Below are 18233 nucleotides of genomic sequence, written 5' to 3'. Positions count from 1 at the left end.
AGGCCACAGTGCTGGCACGGAGAGTACAAACGTGATTGCGGCTTTCCAATACTTCTCAATGAAGTTCAGTACGGCTCATGGAGAAGGTGGGAAGGCCGGCTATCTCCAGCTTAGTGTGTCTGCCACTTCCGTTTATCTGTGTAAAATAAAACCTTGCTGGCTTTCTGATTGACCGTGTCTGATTGACAGCCAGGAGTGCGTTTCTAACCCGAATTACAAAAATGCAGATTTCTATTGAACTTTTATAAAGAATCAAAAAATGGCACATTGTGGGGTTCAACTGAGGTACGGACTAGAATTCAGGATTTGGCTTCTCAAACAGGACTTTTAATTTCATACATTTGTCACAATACAAAATTTTTACCAGAAAAATTTCACGACACATAACAGAATAACTTTAAAATTTCCTATGTTTCTGTTGCTCTGCAGTATATGACAGCTCTTCCCTGTACGAGATCGGCAAACCTCGTCACAATAATTACAGATAACAGTCTTCCTGACAGAAAAAAATCATCTTCCAGTTTGTCCCTTTATTTAAAAGATGGTGCCCACTTGGTCCTTCAAAAGATGAAGGATGAGGTCTCCAACCACATTTTTTAGAATTCCCCCAATCTGTCCAGACAGAACGTCTGCCGGTCCCCCATTACACCAATCTGCAAGTGGAAACCAGTTGTCTGTGTTTAAGGTGAAAATTCGTCCAGGAGAACCTGGTCTACTAATCAGATCTTGGCAGTAAATTGACTTATGTCACCCAACAAGTTCTCTTTGAAGGACATGTTCTGTGCTCAGAAGCTTCCAGGAGCCTTCTTGCATTGCAGTATTGTTATACTATAGCAGTAATTTCTCCTAAATAATGTCTTCAGAATCGCTTAATTTCAATCTTCCAGCAGCTGGATACATTTAGCTAACAAGGTCAGTAATCTGCTCTGGGTACAAATATTAACAAGTCATGGTATAGGATAGGACTTCACCGACTACACAAACCATGAGAAATGCAGGGACCAGTACCATACGACGAAGCTCGTCAAGGCTTGCTTTGTATTTAACACGGTGGGCTGTACATTAGAAATTCATTAAAGTATATCAGCATCTGGTGGTTCCTCAAGTTTGATGAGCTACTAGACATCAGATAAGCTCATGGCCAAGTCGGAATGAGTGTAGCCTGATGGTTCTCATGTTAGCTGCGTATTTGATCTTTCACCTTTTCTGATGGCTACATTTCTTGATGATAAAATCGGATCGCTAGATGGAATTAGCACTTATACCATGTGGCTGGTAATATGGATCCCTGGCTAACTTACCAAACTCATTTTCCAGGCTGTTGACTTGATGGACCCACACAAATGCCCCCACCTTGTGAGATATATGGACCAGTGAGCCTAGTTTCCCCGGGGTCTTCAGCTCCCATTTGATGCACTATTTGTACTATTTCACAGGCCTGCCTGACTCGCGTAGAGCACCTTTCCCAGCCTGCTTGTATTTGACGAACTGTTTTGAAGATCCTTCATGACCCGGTGAGACGGAGAGTCCACTATTAATCCGCTCTCATAGTAATTGCACGTTTTATATTCCACCCTGGATTACCCTACTGTTTTATGCCGAACTGGCTTTCTTTTTGTGATCTACAGTTTGACCCAGCTGGATCTGCCGAGCAGCCTGAAGGACTCTGTAACGCTCGCGTAGATTCCTCCTCCTGACATGTTCATTTGTTATCTCCTGGGCATAACTGGCAGGAAACCAGCCCTTCTTCCCATCTGACAGCCGGATACCCTCATACCAACCTGCAAGAGAGAATGCAAGTGTTTTCTCAGGAGGGTAGACGTTTTGTTCCTCTAATAAATATTAATTGTATAGACTGTAAGCTCATTGAGCAAGGTCCTCATCAACTAGGTCTGCATTGTTAAATTGCCACCTTTTTATAATATTGTAATGCGCTGTGGAATAAGTTGGCGCTATATAAATACCAATATTAATAATAATAATATATTAGAGGGTTGGCTCCTAAGGGCTTACAATTTCCCTTTGTACTATACGTTAAGGATACAGAGTCTAAAGTATTACTCTCATATAGTGAGAAAGGGATCAATGCCTTGCTGAGCGGACAGATCCAGTAGAATCTTATTCATATTATAGAGCGTTAGCTCTTCAGGTTTCACATTCCTCTCCTAACCCAATACTTGGCATGTGGCTTATTCCAGTACAGCTGGTAACACTCACCCTCCGATGTCTTACGCAGCACATTGATGATGTCAGCCGGGTCCAAGCTGAGCTCGTCAGTCTGTACAGCACTGTACTGGTCCACACACTGCACCTGTGGACAATCTGCAAACAGGAAGAGGATATAGGCAGCAATCAGACAGGATGACGGGGCTGTACATAAACCAAAATTTTTACAGGCAGAACATATGGTTTATGGTAAATGCTTCATTATGAAAAACCAAAATACAAAAGCATTAACAAGAGGACTTGCACAGATTGGAGATGGACAGACAGACAGATAGATCTTGTTCCAGGTCCCCGTCCTGCCAGTTGTGGAGGTTAATGCTGCATTTATTTTGTATTAAATCCAGAGGATTCTGCAGACATATTCTTCATAAACAGAATTACGATCAGCTGTCCCCACTCACCCCAGTCTTCATATATCGTCTCACTGCCACTGAAAGAATCATCTTTTTGGTTGGGAAAAGCAGCCATCCAGCGATGAAGGTCTGATCTAGAGGAACAAGATTTAATGTCAACTGTGCCACCCTGCTACGGGGGAAAAAGGTTTACCAAGTCAGCGCAACCTTACTCACTGTGTGGATGCTTTAAAGAGTCGGTCACATGTCTTGCCCTGGTGATTCTCCAGCAAGGTCAAGAAGAAACTGTTTTCCATAGTTGGACAAGATTGGATCTGAACTAGAGAACGATGAGCATAATCCAAGACAAGGTGCCTGTCTGAACTGAATAAAGAGACGTGTCAGGCAGACAGAAGAGAACACGCAAGAGAGACAAAGTGTGAGAGAACCAAGAGAGACAGAAAAACAAGAGCGAGACACACAGAGAGGGTATGGAGAGTTCTGAGAAGTTCTGGTATATGAAGGAAGACCAGACATGTACCAAGACACGAACAAATGAGTGGAAATGAATGGCAGAAGAGGATGATAAGGTAATTATAAAGAGCAATGGAACAACTTGTCATTGAAGACATGATGGAGAAAAAGAAACACCGATAAACAAAGGAGAGGAAATACGGACTGAGATACCATAGAAAATCAGAAGTATGGAAGGAAGGAAGGAGGAGAAAGATCTTCACCTTTTCTTTTGGGTGATGAGTAGGAAGTCGTTGAATAGGAAGAAGTAAACAGGTGTTTGTTTGGTCGGTTTGATCCCAAACAGACTACCCTTCTGGAGTACCTCACTGAGCTCTCCCTGCTTCTCCAGGAACCGACTCTGAGAAATAATTGGGATGGCCTGTCAAGAGCCATCAGAATACAATTTAATAGAACTGCAAGACTGTGAATGTAGAAAGTTCAATATGCACAGACACTCTTTAAAAATAATGAAAAAATAAAAAAATGGATATACAGTCCCAGTGTGTACACACTCAAAGGTCCCAAAACAAACTCTTGTAAGTGGATACTATTGGGTTGATCTCACCACTCCGGAGTCCTGAATATAGCAGACTTGCTGAGTTATGAAGTTGTGGCTTGTCCCAATAAATGTGAATGAGATTGCTCCTGCGTGTGTCCGGGTGATTGCAGATGCTGTCCAGTTCAGTCTCTGGTTGCCTCTAGTTACCTCGGGTCCTGGATATCGATTGAGGCAACCAGAGACTGAACTGGACAGCATCTTTAATCACCCGGACACACGCAGGAGCAATCTCATTCACATTTTTTGGGACAAGCCACAACTTCATAACTCAGCAAGTCTGCTATATTCAGGACTCCGGAGTGGTGAGATCAATCCAATAGTATCCACTTACAAGAGTTTGTTTTTGGACCTTTGAGTGTGTACACACTGGGACTGTATATCCATTTTTTTAATTTTTCATTATTTTTTCTATTTACACTGCAATATTGGTTATTAAGGTGGGATATCAATTTGGGATATTTTATTCCTTTTTGTTAAGGCATATGACCGAAGGTGTTGCATTGTTGAGTCCACAAAGGATATAACTTTATGCAATAATTAGTTTTTTGTTATACTTGTATATTCTCACTGAGTTTAAGAGATATCTAACTTTTAATAGACAGAATAATAAACGTATATTTTACTTTATATCTACAATTGAGTGCGGGATCATATATATTCCAGACTATGAATGTAGGCCAGCTGTATGGGATTATTGTCTCACCTTGATTTTATCAAATTCGATTTTCTGAGCGATGTGAATTAATTCCTCCGTCTGCTTCATACGTCCAACCTCCCGGTTACACTCCTCTATGATCTGCATGTGGTCAATAGTACAATATATATATATATATTAAATATAATAGAGAATAGTGCAGTGGATTTGGCACAGTATAAAATGTTACAGTATACAATGTTATCATATAGGACAGAGTGTGTAATCCGGCACAGTATAGAATGTTACAGTATAGGACAGAGTGTGTAATCTGGCACAGTATAGAATGTTACAGTATAGGACAGAGTGTGTAATCTGGCACAGTATACAATGTTATCATATAGGACAGTGTGTGTAATCTGGCACAGTATAGAATGTTACAGTATAGGACAGAGTGTGTAATCTGGCACAGTATAGAATGTTACAGTATAGGACAGAGTGTGTAATCTGGCACAGTATAGAATGTTACAGTATAGGACAGAGTGTGTAATCTGGCACAGTATAGAATGTTACAGTATAGGACAGAGTGTGTAATCTGGCACAGTATAGAATGTTACCGTATAGGACAGAGTGTGTAATCTGGCACAGTATAGGACAGAGTGTGTAATCTGGCACAGTATAGAATGTTACAGTATAGGACAGAGTGTGTAATCTGGCACAGTATAGAATGTTACAGTTTAGGACAGAGTGTGTAATCTGGCACAGTATAGAATGTTACAGTATAGGACAGAGTGTGTAATCCGGCACAGTATAGAATGTTACAGTATAGGACAGAGTGTGTAATCCGGCACAGTATAGAATGTTACAGTATAGGACAGAGTGTGTAATCTGGCACAGTATAGAATGTTACAGTATAGGACAGAGTGTGTAATCTGGCACAGTATAGAATGTTACAGTATAGGACAGAGTGTGTAATCCGGCACAGTATAGAATGTTACAGTATAGGACAGAGTGTGTAATCTGGCACAGTATAGAATGTTACCGTATAGGACAGAGTGTGTAATCTGGCACAGTATAGAATGTTACAGTATAGGACAGAGTGTGTAATCTGGCACAGTATAGAATGTTACCGTATAGGACAGAGTGTGTAATCTGGCACAGTATAGAATGTTACAGTATAGGACAGAGTGTGTAATCTGGCACAGTATAGAATGTTACAGTATAGGACAGAGTGTGTAATCTGGCACAGTATAGAATGTTACAGTATAGGACAGAGTGTGTAATCTGGCACAGTATAGAATGTTACAGTATAGGACAGAGTGTGTAATCTGGCACAGTATAGAATGTTACAGTATAGGACAGAGTGTGTAATCTGGCACAGTATAGAATGTTACAGTATAGGACAGAGTGTGTAATCCGGCACAGTATAGAATGTTACAGTATAGGACAGAGTGTGTAATCTGGCACAGTATAGAATGTTACAGTATAGGACAGAGTGTGTAATCTGGCACAGTATAGAATGTTACCGTATAGGACAGAGTGTGTAATCTGGCACAGTATAGAATGTTACAGTATAGGACAGAGTGTGTAATCTGGCACAGTATAGAATGTTACAGTATAGGACAGAGTGTGCAATCTGGCACAGTATAGAATGTTACAGTATAGGACAGAGTGTGTAATCTGGCACAGTATAGAATGTTACAGTATAGGACAGAGTGTGTAATCTGGCACAGTATAGAATGTTACAGTATAGGACAGAGTGTGTAATCCGGCACAGTATAGAATGTTACAGTATAGGACAGAGTGTGTAATCTGGCACAGTATAGAATGTTACAGTATAGGACAGAGTGTGCAATCTGGCACAGTATAGAATGTTACAGTATAGGACAGAGTGTGTAATCCGGCACAGTATAGAATGTTACAGTATAGGACAGAGTGTGTAATCTGGCACAGTATAGAATGTTACAGTATAGGACAGAGTGTGTAATCTGGCACAGTATAGAATGTTACAGTATAGGACAGAGTGTGCAATCTGGCACAGTATAGAATGTTACAGTATAGGACAGAGTGTGTAATCTGGCACAGTATAGAATGTTACAGTATAGGACAGAGTGTGTAATCTGGCACAGTATAGAATGTTACAGTATAGGACAGAGTGTGTAATCTGGCACAGTATAGAATGTTACAGTATAGGACAGAGTGTGTAATCTGGCACAGTATAAAATGTTACAGTATAGGACAGAGTGTGTAATCTGGCACAGTATAGAATGTTACAGTATAGGACAGAGTGTGTAATCTGGCACAGTATAGAATGTTACACAGTATTTACAGAGTAATACATTAATCGAGGTACCTTTGTCACAGCTTCCAAAGCATTACTGGCATTTTCCTCACTCTCAGAGCCTTCCTCTGTTCTCTTTAAAATATTCTTTGATAGATAATGAGAGAGAAAAGAATCATTGAACAAATTATTACAAAACTTGCTTGATATTCCTATTAGGAGCGATTAGATCCATTCTCACACTCGGAATACCTAGTGATTATAATATACAATATAGGACAGACACCCACTCCCCCACAGGTCAGATTACACAATGTGCAGGGCAGAAACTCCCCTGGGCAGATTATATAAAGATCAGGACAGGGACTCTATATTATTATTACAGCAGGACCCCTTACCTGCATTGCAATGGCATGCAAGGATCTTATCATGTATAGCTTGGAGGAAAGACGAGACAGGGGGGATATGATAGAAACATTTAAATACATAAAGGGAATCAACACAGTAAAGGAGGAGACTATATTTAAACGAAGAAAAACTACCACAACAAGAGGACATAGTCTAAAATTAGAGGGACAAAGGTTTAAAAATAATATCAGGAAGTATTACTTTACTGAGAGGGTAGTGGATGCATGGAATAGCCTTCCAGCTGAAGTGGTAGAGGTTAACACAGTAAAGGAGTTTAAGCATGCGTGGGATAGGCATAAGGCTATCCTAACTATAAGATAAGGCCAGGGACTAATGAAAGTATTTAGAAAACTGGGCAGACTAGATGGGCCGAATGGTTCTTATCTGCCGTCACATTCTATGTTTCTATGTTTCTATGACTAGATATAGCAGCGTTGAGAATTCTCTACATTTATCACACGGACCATCTACTCAGCTCCTGTAAACCATAGATTCTCTGTAAAGATGGCAGCTCACTCATTGGCCCCAAGGAAGGACAAAGCATCCAATGAGAATCCCTTACCTCAATCAGCATTTTAATCCGCGTGATTCGCTGGAATGGCAGCAGCAGGAAAGACATAAAAGGAAGTCGCTGACACTGAGGGAGATCCTGTAACCTGCACAATATTGAGTGGAACTGGGGATTCTTCTCCCTGAGATGGTGAAAGAGACACACAGAGACATGATGAATACAGAGACAGACAGTAACATAATAACAGTAACATAATAACAGTATCATAACAGTAACATGACGGGGGCAAGGGACACCAGTACAGCAATAGCAGGAAGAACATAATAACAGTATCATAATAACAGTAACATGACGGGGGCGGGGGACACCAATAGCAGAAAGAACATAATAACAGTATCATAATAACAGTAACATGATGGGGGCGGGGGACACCAATAGCAGAAAGAACATAATAACAGTATCATAATAACAGTAACATGACGGGGGCGGGAGACACCAATACAGCAATAGCAGAAAGAACATAATAACAGTATCATAATAACAGTAACATGACGGGGGCGGGGGACACCAATAGCAGAAAGAACATAATAACAGTATCATAATAACAGTAACATGACGGGGGCAGGGGAGACACCAATACAGCAATAGCAGGAAGAACATAATAACAGTAACATGACGGGGGCGGGAGACAGCAATAGCAGAAAGAACATAATAACAGTGATATAATAACAGTAACATGACGGGGTCGGGGGACACCAATACAGCAATAGCAGGAAGAACATAATAACAGTGACATAATAACAGTATCATAATAACAGTAGCATGACGGGGGCGGGGGACACCAATACAGCAATAGCAGAAAGAACATAATAACAGTGATATAATAACAGTAACATGACGGGGGCAGGGGAGACACCAATACAGCAATAGCAGGAAGAACATAATAACAGTAACATGACGGGGCGGGAGACAGCAATAGCAGAAAGAACATAATAACAGTGATATAATAACAGTAACATGACGGGGTCGGGGGACACCAATACAGCAATAGCAGGAAGAACATAATAACAGTGACATAATAACAGTATCATAATAACAGTAACATGACGGGGGCGGGAGACACCAATACAGCAATAGCAGAAAGAACATAATAACAGTATCATAATAACAGTAACATGACGGGGGCGGGGGACACCAATACAGCAATAGCAGAAAGAACATAATAACAGTGATATAATAACAGTAACATGACGGGGTCGGGGGACACCAATACAGCAATAGCAGGAAGAACATAATAACAGTGACATAATAACAGTATCATAATAACAGTATCATAATAACAGTAACATGACGGGGGCGGGAGACACCAATACAGCAATAGCAGAAAGAACATAATAACAGTATCATGACGGGGGCAGGGGAGACACCAATACAGCAATAGCAGAAAGAACATAATAACAGTATCATAATAACAGTAACATGATGGGGGCGGGGGACACCAATACAGCAATAGCAGAAAGAACATAACAGTATCATAACAACAGTAACATAACATTATCATAATAACAGTAACATGACGGGGGTGGGGGAGGGGACACACCATTACAGCAATAGCAGAAAGAACATAATGACAGTATCATAATAACAGTAACATGACGGGGCGGGGGACACACCATTACAGCAATAGCAGAAAGAACATAACAGTATCATAATAACAGTATCATTATAACAATATCATAATAACAGTATCATAATAACAGTAACATGACGGGGCGGTGGGGGACACCATTACAGCAATAGCAAAAAGAACATAATAACAGTATCATAATAACAGTATCATTATAACAATATCATAATAACAGTATCATAATAACAGTATCATAATAACAGTATCATAATAACAGTATCATAATAACAGTATCATAATAACAGTAACATGACGGGGCAGGAGACACAATACAGCAATAGCAGGAAGAACATAATAACAGTGACATAATAACAGTATCATAATAACAGTATCATAATAGCAGTAACATAATAACAGTATCATAATAAATGTAACATAACGGGGAGGGGGACACCAATACAGCAATAGCTGAAAGAACAGAGACATGACTGAAACAAAGTCATGGACAGTGGACAGGCAGATATCTCCAGGTCAGAGATTTTTTTTTTAAATTTGAAACTCACTTTGAATCCTTACTTTAGTGTTTTACCTGCATGAGTCTGTATGTGAATAAGGAATGGGTTTGGATGGATCAAAGTGAGTGTGAGCGAAGGAATGAGTTACTCACATGAGCTCAGTGTACGTCTTTTCCTGGTATAGCTGGTTTCGCACGTAATCGATATACACAGAGAAGTGATGTACTGCGTGATGGAGTATAATGTCACACACATCGGTAATCAGTATGCTCTCATCGACACGGGCCTCCAAATCTGACAAAAAACTGGAGGAATATGGTCATGATACAAGTCAGCATCTTTCTTATCAACGTACATACACTCATTGTCTCTATACAGGCAGTGCCTTCCTTATTAATGTATAGATACTCGGTATTATTATACAGGCAGTGCCTTCCTTATTAATGTATAGATACTCGGTATTATTATACAGGCAGTGCCTTCCTTATTAATGTATAGATACTCGGTATTATTATACAGGCAGTGCCTTCCTTATTAATGTATAGATACTCGGTATCATTATACAGGCAGTGCCTTCCTTATTAATGTATAGATACTCGGTATTATTATACAGGCCGTGCCTTCCTTATTAATGTATAGATACTCGGTATTATTATACAGGCAGTGCCTTCCTTATTAATGTATAGATACTCGGTATTATTATACAGGGCAGCAACTATTTATATTGCAACTTGTAGAGGCAGTGAGAGTTGTGTATTATAAGCAATAGTGGTGCAAAGTTCTAAAAGTGAAGCAATCACTATGGAAAGCAATAAATTGTTCAATACAGACCAACGTCGTGCCACATTACTCACCTCTCGCTGACCTCTTTGACTTTAAGAATGTTGGAGAAGAGAATTTTTCTCTCTCTAATTATTAAGCAATCGAGAAGATCTCGGTATCCCAGAAAATGTTCGGTCAGCACGTTAAGGGAACGGAGATAAGATGCCTCCGATGTCAAAACTTCAAACATGCTCTAGGAAGAAAATAAAAACAAGCAGGTGTCAGAAGTGGGATACGACAAACCAAAACAACGCTACAGTAAGGGGACAATGGTACATTTCTTGGGTCTGTTGAATATCAGATTTATGCATGAATTCTGTCTGTATTTATAAACACGCCGTCATAATTTATACATCATTTGTCCCCAGTGCTCTCTGTGATCCCTGTGATATGGGGACATTTACATGTGCTTTGTATCGCAGTGTTGTTGCTGTCAATACAGAGATATAAAAATGTATTAAACGAGAAAAACAACCCTTAGAAGTGAAAGAGTTGATATATTTCTAAATTATCCAGAAGCAGAGAGTTTTTTTTCCCCGTCTTGTCATCAGGTGGTCAGCTCACATAACTACGCCGACAGCGTTGTTCTCTATTCTGAGAATTGAGTGACGGTAGATGGAAGGGACACTATTTTAATAAGAAATATCTACACTTTGAGTCATCACAAGAATATATACCCTGCAGGTGTAATACAGAAACACACCTTGTCATTGGGATCGGCATCGCAATGCATCACCCAACAAATATGCACCGCTCAAAGCACAAAATATCTGAATGGCCACGGACACAGATAGCTCGATTTGCCCAATATTGGTCATTTTAGCCATGTCAGAGGAATTTAGTGATTTAGAGGTTTGTTTGATTCCGTGCCCACCCAGCGTTTATAAACGCTCACCTCTTGCATCTTCTTCTGCTCGTTTGTCATCCCGTCCAGCACGCCGCTCTCCCGGACGGCGGGCAGCTCCTGCCACAGCGTGTTGTGTTGCGTTGCTGACCTCCGTCCTTGTTTTGGGGAGCCACCAGATGAGACAGGGCTGTCATGGGAGTAGTCGTAGCTGGTGAAGCTGCTGTTTCGGGTCACGGTCTGTCTTCTGATCTCCTTTGTGATCACAGCCTGGCGGTACGTCTGATAGAGTGGCTCTAAAAAGAAGACAAACAGCATTGATATATCAGATGTAGAAGCTTTGTACAGAGACCACATTGAATAGGGTAAACATGACATTGGATCTCTTGGTTCATAGCATTTAGACATGCTTATACATAGATACTTACCTGTAATATTATTATTATTATTATTATTTATAAAGCGCCAACAAATGCCGCAGCGCTGTACAATGGGTGGACAAACAGACACGTATTATCATCTGCCTACTCCTACACAGCCAGCACTGTGGATGCAAGACACGTACTCTACTGATATGTTTAGCCTCAACAGTGGGGACGGTTAATATTTAAATTCTAGAAAGGGAACACATTAAACAGCTTTTTTAGCGGATACAATATTTACAGAGAACGTCATTATTATACAGGAGTCCCAAGAAGAACAAAAAAAGAATCATCTTTACTTTGTTCAATCTCCCATGTTTTAAAATATTTTTAGTAATTAATATCATCGTTATTGCCATGGAACTATTTCCACGGATCAGTATCCACTGTAGTGAAGAAGTATGTACTACAGTCGGATCGGGAACATTAACCCCTGGATACAGGGTTACCACCCAGTGATGGTCTAGACTTTTAGTATATCGAGGCTCTGGAGCTCTGATGAATAAAACCAGGTCTTCGCATAGCATTCAACACCAATGCTCCAACATCTACAGACACCACCGGGCAGACAGTAATTTCTACATTTTTTTTTTTTACTATTTTCTACTTGAAGAAGCCTGTTGAGGTGAAACGAGTCTAGAAAAATATTTTATTTTGTTAGAATAAAGGAATTTTGGGCTCTAAATACCTGTTGCCATATTCCTTTCTTTTCTTTTCTTTCATTTTAATTTATACTTTTTTTTTAACCTGACTACATTGATGCTCATCACGTAAAAGAAGCATTTCGGACCAGGAGAAGAAGAATTTCGGATCGGGGAGTTGGTCAGCGCAAACAAGATGGGTCTTGGGGGTCTTCAGCTCGCAGATGTGGAGGTTCGTAGGGACAGGGTGCAAATTCAGTTGCGCCGCTCGAAGACGGACATTTTTGGTAAAGGTTGCACAATTGTGCTGTTTGGGTTGCCTGGTTCTGGGGTGTGCCCAGTGGAAACGGGGTCGGAGTACCGGGCATTGCGCCCGGGGGGTGATGGTTGCTTCCTTGTGCACCAAGACGGCTCGGCCCTGTCGCGTTTCCAGTTTACGAGGGTGTTTCGGATGGGAGTAAGTAAGCTGGGCCTGGAGCCTGGGCAATTTGGGACTCACTCCTTTAGAATTGGGGCGGCGACCGAGGCCGCACGGTTGGGACTGGGGGATGAGAGGATTAAACGCATTGGGAGGTGGGAATCCTTGCGTTTTCAATCATACGTTAGACCGGATAGGCTGGTGTGAGAGGGGCAGTGTTATGCTGTGATGGAAGTGGAATCCATCTGTTTGGTATTAGCATGTTTTTCTTTGCAGGATGGAAGGTGTGGATCTGGGGGCACTCGTATATCTATTGGGCTCAGAAGAGGGCTGCTGTTCGGAGAAGTGGAGCACAGCTGGGTTTTCTTCGAGGAGAAGTGTCAATTTCATGGTTCGGCTTTAGGGGGTTTAGCTGGCAAAGCCTTAGTAGCACGTTGTTTAGCAGGTTGACCGGAGGGTCCTCACCAGACATAGTTTTAATACACGGGGGTGGGAATGATTTGGGTCTGATTCCGCAAAGGGAGTTGGTTAGACGGATGAAGAGAGACGTTGATCGGCTGTTGGACCTGGTCCCTGGCGTGGTGGTGGTGTGGTCGGAAATGGTCCCCCGTTTCACGTGGCGGCACGCCAGGGATCCAGCTGCAGTGGCTCGATGCAGGGGCAAGGTTAACAGGGCAATGGCGAGCTTTGTGCGGCGAGTGGGGGGCATTGTAGTTCGGCATAGGGAACTGGAAGACATGTTGCCGGGTTATTTTAGGAGAGACGGGGTACACTTGTCAGACGTGGGTTGTGACTTGCTCAACCTAGGCTTTCAGGAAGGGATTAGCTTGGCCCTGTTTCAGGGTGGTGGGGGGCGCACATGTCCTTAAGGGATCAAGTCATGTGCTATGGCGGAACAGGGCGTGTTAAAGCCAGGAGTTGGAATTGGGAATGGACAGGCCAAGGCCTAGGCTGGAGTAGGCCAGATGGATTAGAGTGTTGGTAGGTTCAAGCTCTTCGGTGGCTACGAACCTAGGGGGTAGGGGTGTCTGGGTACACCCCTACAGTTAACAGTATGGTTTTGGGGCCTCTCTGGTAGGCCGTGTGTTACTAGTTATATGTTAAGTGAATGTTAATTATTGTTCAAAAGATAGGGTCATTGTCAGGGGTATTGTGCGGGGGGATAGTAATATAATGTTAGCTGGACAATGACCCTAAATTGTTAATTTATTTATTTATATATTTAATAATTAATAAAGCTGTGGACGTTATAATCCAACAGATAAATTTGGTGTCAGTGTTTTATTTAAGGTAAAACTAAAAGTAGCACCTGCCGAATAACGACGGTGCATATGTCAGAAACAGTGAGCTCTATATTTGATTATTTTTACTTTTGGCTGGAAACACACCGCTGTTGGATTACTGCATTACTATATACATCCTCCTACTGGTTACATTCCATATATCCTTGAGTGGGGATTATTCCACTTCACGCATTGCATACCAGAGCTAGATTTTAGCTCTGGAAATTGTGAGTAGTACCATATCACTATAACTTCGATATCCAATTTTATCTACCTACTGTACCATTGGATTACACTACATTGGACTAGTGTGAAGTTATTTGGACTATATTTTATTATCCACTTGTATATACTATTTTTATTACTAATTTTCAAGGCGTACCCTTCTTTTTTCTTTTGTTTTGTCTTTACTTACTCAAAGGGGACTAGAGGGAACCCTTTCTTAGGTGTGCTGCCTGTACCATATACACAAAAAAATGTCTTGTGGCACCTTAGTGCTGATCCTATTTTGACCTTTCTAGACAGTAACCCTCCCCCACTCTAATACCCCACATACCAGTAGTCATACCAGTAGTCAAAAACCCTTCCCAAATACCCCAGACAACACTGGAAGGACAGTACCACCCCCCCACCCCCCACCCCACCCTTGCACTCTAATACCACAGATACTAAAGCATAGACGTACCCCAGATAACACTGGGCAGACAGTATCTCCCCCCTCCTCCACACACACACACACACACTCTAATATCCCATACACCAGTGGGCAAACAATAACCCTTCCCAAATACCCCTGACAACACTGGAAGGACATACCGACCCCCAGCCCCCTGCAGTATCCCCCTCTAATACCACAGACACCATTGGAGAGACAGTAACCACCCTCTAATACCCAAGGCACCACTGGGCAGGCAGCACCCTCCTCTAATACCCCAGACACCAGTGTGAGGAAACAGTAGCTACTGGGGTGGGAACATAAAATACTACATTCAAAACTAGTGGCACTAATAATTCCCATCACTAAATCATATACATAGTGATCGCATGGCAAGGGATAGTGGGTGCAGAGGAGGGATAGGGCTGTAGTGGGTGCAGGGGATGGATATGGCTGTAGTGGTTGTACGGGAGGCATAGAGGATGTAGTGGGTGCAGGATAGGGATAGTGGCTGTAGTGGGTGCAGGGGAGGGATAGGGTTGTAGTGGTTGTTGGGGTAGGATAGTGGATGTAGTGGGTGCAGTGGATGGATAGGGCTGTAGTGGTTGTAGGGGAGGGATAGTGGCTGTAGTGGGTGCAGAGGATGGATAGGGCTGAAGTGGTTGTAAAGGAGGGATAGTGGCTGTAGTGGGTGCAGAGGATGGATAGGGCTGTAGTTGTTGTAGGGGAGGGATGGTGTCTGTAGTGGGTGCAGAGGATGGATAGGGCTGTAGTGGCTGTAGGGGAGGGATAGTGGCTGTAGTGGGTGCAGAGGATGGATAGGGCTGTAGTGGCTGTAGTGGGTGCCACAGAGAGCATTAGGGGCTGTAGTAGGAATAGGAAGCATAGGAGCTGTAGTGATTGTAGTGGGTAATAACATCTGTAGTGGATTTAGGGGTAATAGAGGTTGGAAAGGGGCATTATTGGGTGATCGCATGGCAAGGGATAGTGGCTCTAGTGGGTGCAGAGGAGGGATAGGGCTGTAGTGGTTACAGGGGATGATATGGCTGTAGTGGTTGTAGGGGAGGGATAGTGGCTGTAGTGGGTGCAGGGGAGGGATAGGGTTGTAGTGGTTGTTGGGGTAGGATAGTGACTGTAGTGGGTGCAGGGGATGGATTGGGTTGTGGTGGTTGTAGGGGAGGGATAGTGGCTGTAGTGGGTGCAGAGGAGGGATAGTGGCTGTAGTGGGTGCAGAGGAGGGAATAGGGCTGTAGTGGTTGTAGGGGAGTGATAGGGACTGTAGTGGGTGCAGGGGAGGGATAGGGTTGTAGGGGAAAGATATGGGCTGTAGTGGGTGCAGATGATTGATAGGGCTGTAGTGGTTATAAGGAGGGATAGTGGCTGTAGTGGGTGCAGAGGATTAATAGGGATGTAGTGGTTGTAAAGGAGGGATAGTGGCTGTAGTGGGTGCAGAGGATTGATAGGGCTGTAATGGTTGTAAAGGAGGGATCGTAGCTGTAGTGGGTGCAGAGGATGGATAGGGCTGTAGTGGCTGTAGGTGAGGGATAGTGGCTGTAGTGGGTGCAGAGGATGGATAGGGCTGTAGTGGCTGTAGTGGAGGGATAGTGGCTGTAGTGGGTGCAGAGGATGGATAGGGCTGTAGTGGTTGTAGGGGAGGGATAGTGTCTGTAGTGGGTGCTGAGGATGGATAGGGCTGTAGTGGCTGTAGGGGAGGGATAGTGGCTGTAGTGGGTGCAGAGGATGGATAGGGCTGTAGTGGAGGGATAGTGGCTGTAGTGGGTGCAGAGGATGGATAGGGGCTGTTAGCCACAGAGGGCATTAGGGGCTGTAGTAGGAATAGGGAGCATAGGAGCTGTAGTGATTGCAGTGGGTAATAACATCTGTAGTGGATTCAGGGGTAATAGAGGTTGTAGTGGTTGCAGGGGGAAAGGGGCATTATTGGGTGATCGCATGGCAAGGGATAGTGGCTGTAGTGGGTGCAGAGGATGGATAGAGCTGTAGTGGGTGCAGGGGATGGATATGGCTGTAGTGGTTGTAGTGGAGGGATAGTGGCTGTAGTGGGTGCAGGGGAGGGATAGGGTTGTAGTGGTTGTTGGGGTAGGATAGTGACTGTAGTGGGTGCAGGGGATGGATTGGGCTGTGGTGGTCGTAGGGGAGGGATAGTGGATGTAGTGGGTGCAGAGGAGGGATAGGGCTGTAGTGGTTGTAGGGTAGGGATAGGGGCTGTAGAGGGTGCAGGGGAGGGATAGGGGCTGTAGTGGTTGTAGGGGAGGGATATGGGCTGTAGTGGGTGCAGATGATTGATAGGGCTGTAGTGGTTGTAAAGGACAGATAGTGGCTGTAGTGGGTGCAGAGGATAGATATGGCTGTAGTGGTTGTAGTGGAGGGATAGTGGCTGCAGAGGATTGATAGGACTGTAGTGGTTGTAAAGGAGGGATAGTGGCTGTAGTGGGTGCAGAGGGTTGATAGGGCTGTAGTGGTTGTAAAGGACGGATAGTGGCTGTAGTGGGTGCAGGGGGTGGATTGGGCTGTGGTGGTTGTAGGGAAGGGATAGTGGCTGTAGTGGGTGCAGATGAGGGATATGGCTGTAGTGGTTGTAGGGGAGGGATAGGGGCTGTAGTGGGTGCAGGGGAGGGATAGGGTTGCAGTGGTTGTAGGGGAGTGATATCGGCTGTAGTGGGTGCAGATGATTGATAGGGATGTAGTGGTTGTAAAGGAAAGATAGTGGCTGTAGTGGGTGCAGAGGATTGATAGGGCTGTAGTGGTTGTAAAGGACGGATAGTGGCTGTAGTGGGTGCAGAGGATAGATATGGCTGTAGTGGTTGTAGTGGAGGGATAGTGGCTGTAGTGGGTGCAGAGGATTGATAGGGCTATAGTGGTTGTAAAGGACGGATAGTGGCTGTAGTGGGTGCAGGGGATGGATTGGGCTGTGGTGGTTGTAAAGGAGGGATAGTGGCTTGTTGTGAGTGCAGAGGACTGATAGGGATGTAGTGGTTGTAAATGAGGGATAGTGGCTGTAGTGGGTGCAGAGGATTAATAGAGATGTAGTGGTTGTAAAGGAGGGATAGTGGCTGTAGTGGGTGCAGAGGATGGATAGGGCTGAAGTGGTTGTAAGGGAGGGATAGTGGCTGTAGTGGGTGCAGGGGAGGGATAGGGTTGTAGTGGTTGTTGGGGTAGGATAGTGACTGTAGTGGGTGCAGGGGATGGATTGGGTTGTGGTGGTTGTAGGGGAGGGATAGTGGCTGTAGTGGGTGCAGAGGAGGGATAGTGGCTGTAGTGGGTGCAGAGGAGGGAATAGGGCTGTAGTGGTTGTAGGGGAGTGATAGGGACTGTAGTGGGTGCAGGGGAGGGATAGGGTTGTAGGGGAAAGATATGGGCTGTAGTGGGTGCAGATGATTGATAGGGCTGTAGTGGTTATAAGGAGGGATAGTGGCTGTAGTGGGTGCAGAGGATTAATAGGGATGTAGTGGTTGTAAAGGAGGGATAGTGGCTGTAGTGGGTGCAGAGGATTGATAGGGCTGTAATGGTTGTAAAGGAGG

At 43.5% G+C, this 18233-nt stretch overlaps 1 protein-coding gene across 2 annotated transcripts in view; it reads right to left on the bottom strand.

The window, feature by feature from the left end:
• Positions 1-715: 715 nt before the first annotated feature.
• Positions 716-18233, bottom strand: part of LOC134603625 (rho guanine nucleotide exchange factor 15-like) — an 84454-nt gene continuing 66936 nt past the window's right edge. For both annotated transcript variants that reach the window (XM_063449774.1, XM_063449773.1), the window contains exons 6-16: positions 11327-11571; positions 10464-10624; positions 9762-9914; positions 7519-7648; positions 6621-6695; positions 4337-4429; positions 3296-3453; positions 2796-2942; positions 2628-2713; positions 2218-2322; positions 716-1781 (exon numbers count right to left, since the gene is read on the bottom strand). In XM_063449774.1, the coding sequence (XP_063305844.1) occupies positions 1594-1781; positions 2218-2322; positions 2628-2713; positions 2796-2942; positions 3296-3453; positions 4337-4429; positions 6621-6695; positions 7519-7648; positions 9762-9914; positions 10464-10624; positions 11327-11571 (1541 nt within the window). In that variant the 3' untranslated portion in view covers positions 716-1593. The remainder of the gene's footprint in view (positions 1782-2217; positions 2323-2627; positions 2714-2795; positions 2943-3295; positions 3454-4336; positions 4430-6620; positions 6696-7518; positions 7649-9761; positions 9915-10463; positions 10625-11326; positions 11572-18233) is intronic.

Source organism: Pelobates fuscus, chromosome 3, assembly GCF_036172605.1.
Source record: "Pelobates fuscus isolate aPelFus1 chromosome 3, aPelFus1.pri, whole genome shotgun sequence".
Classification (NCBI taxonomy): Eukaryota; Metazoa; Chordata; class Amphibia; order Anura; family Pelobatidae; genus Pelobates; species Pelobates fuscus.
Note: the sequence above shows the minus strand (reverse complement) of the source record. Positions and strands in the feature narration are given on the sequence as shown.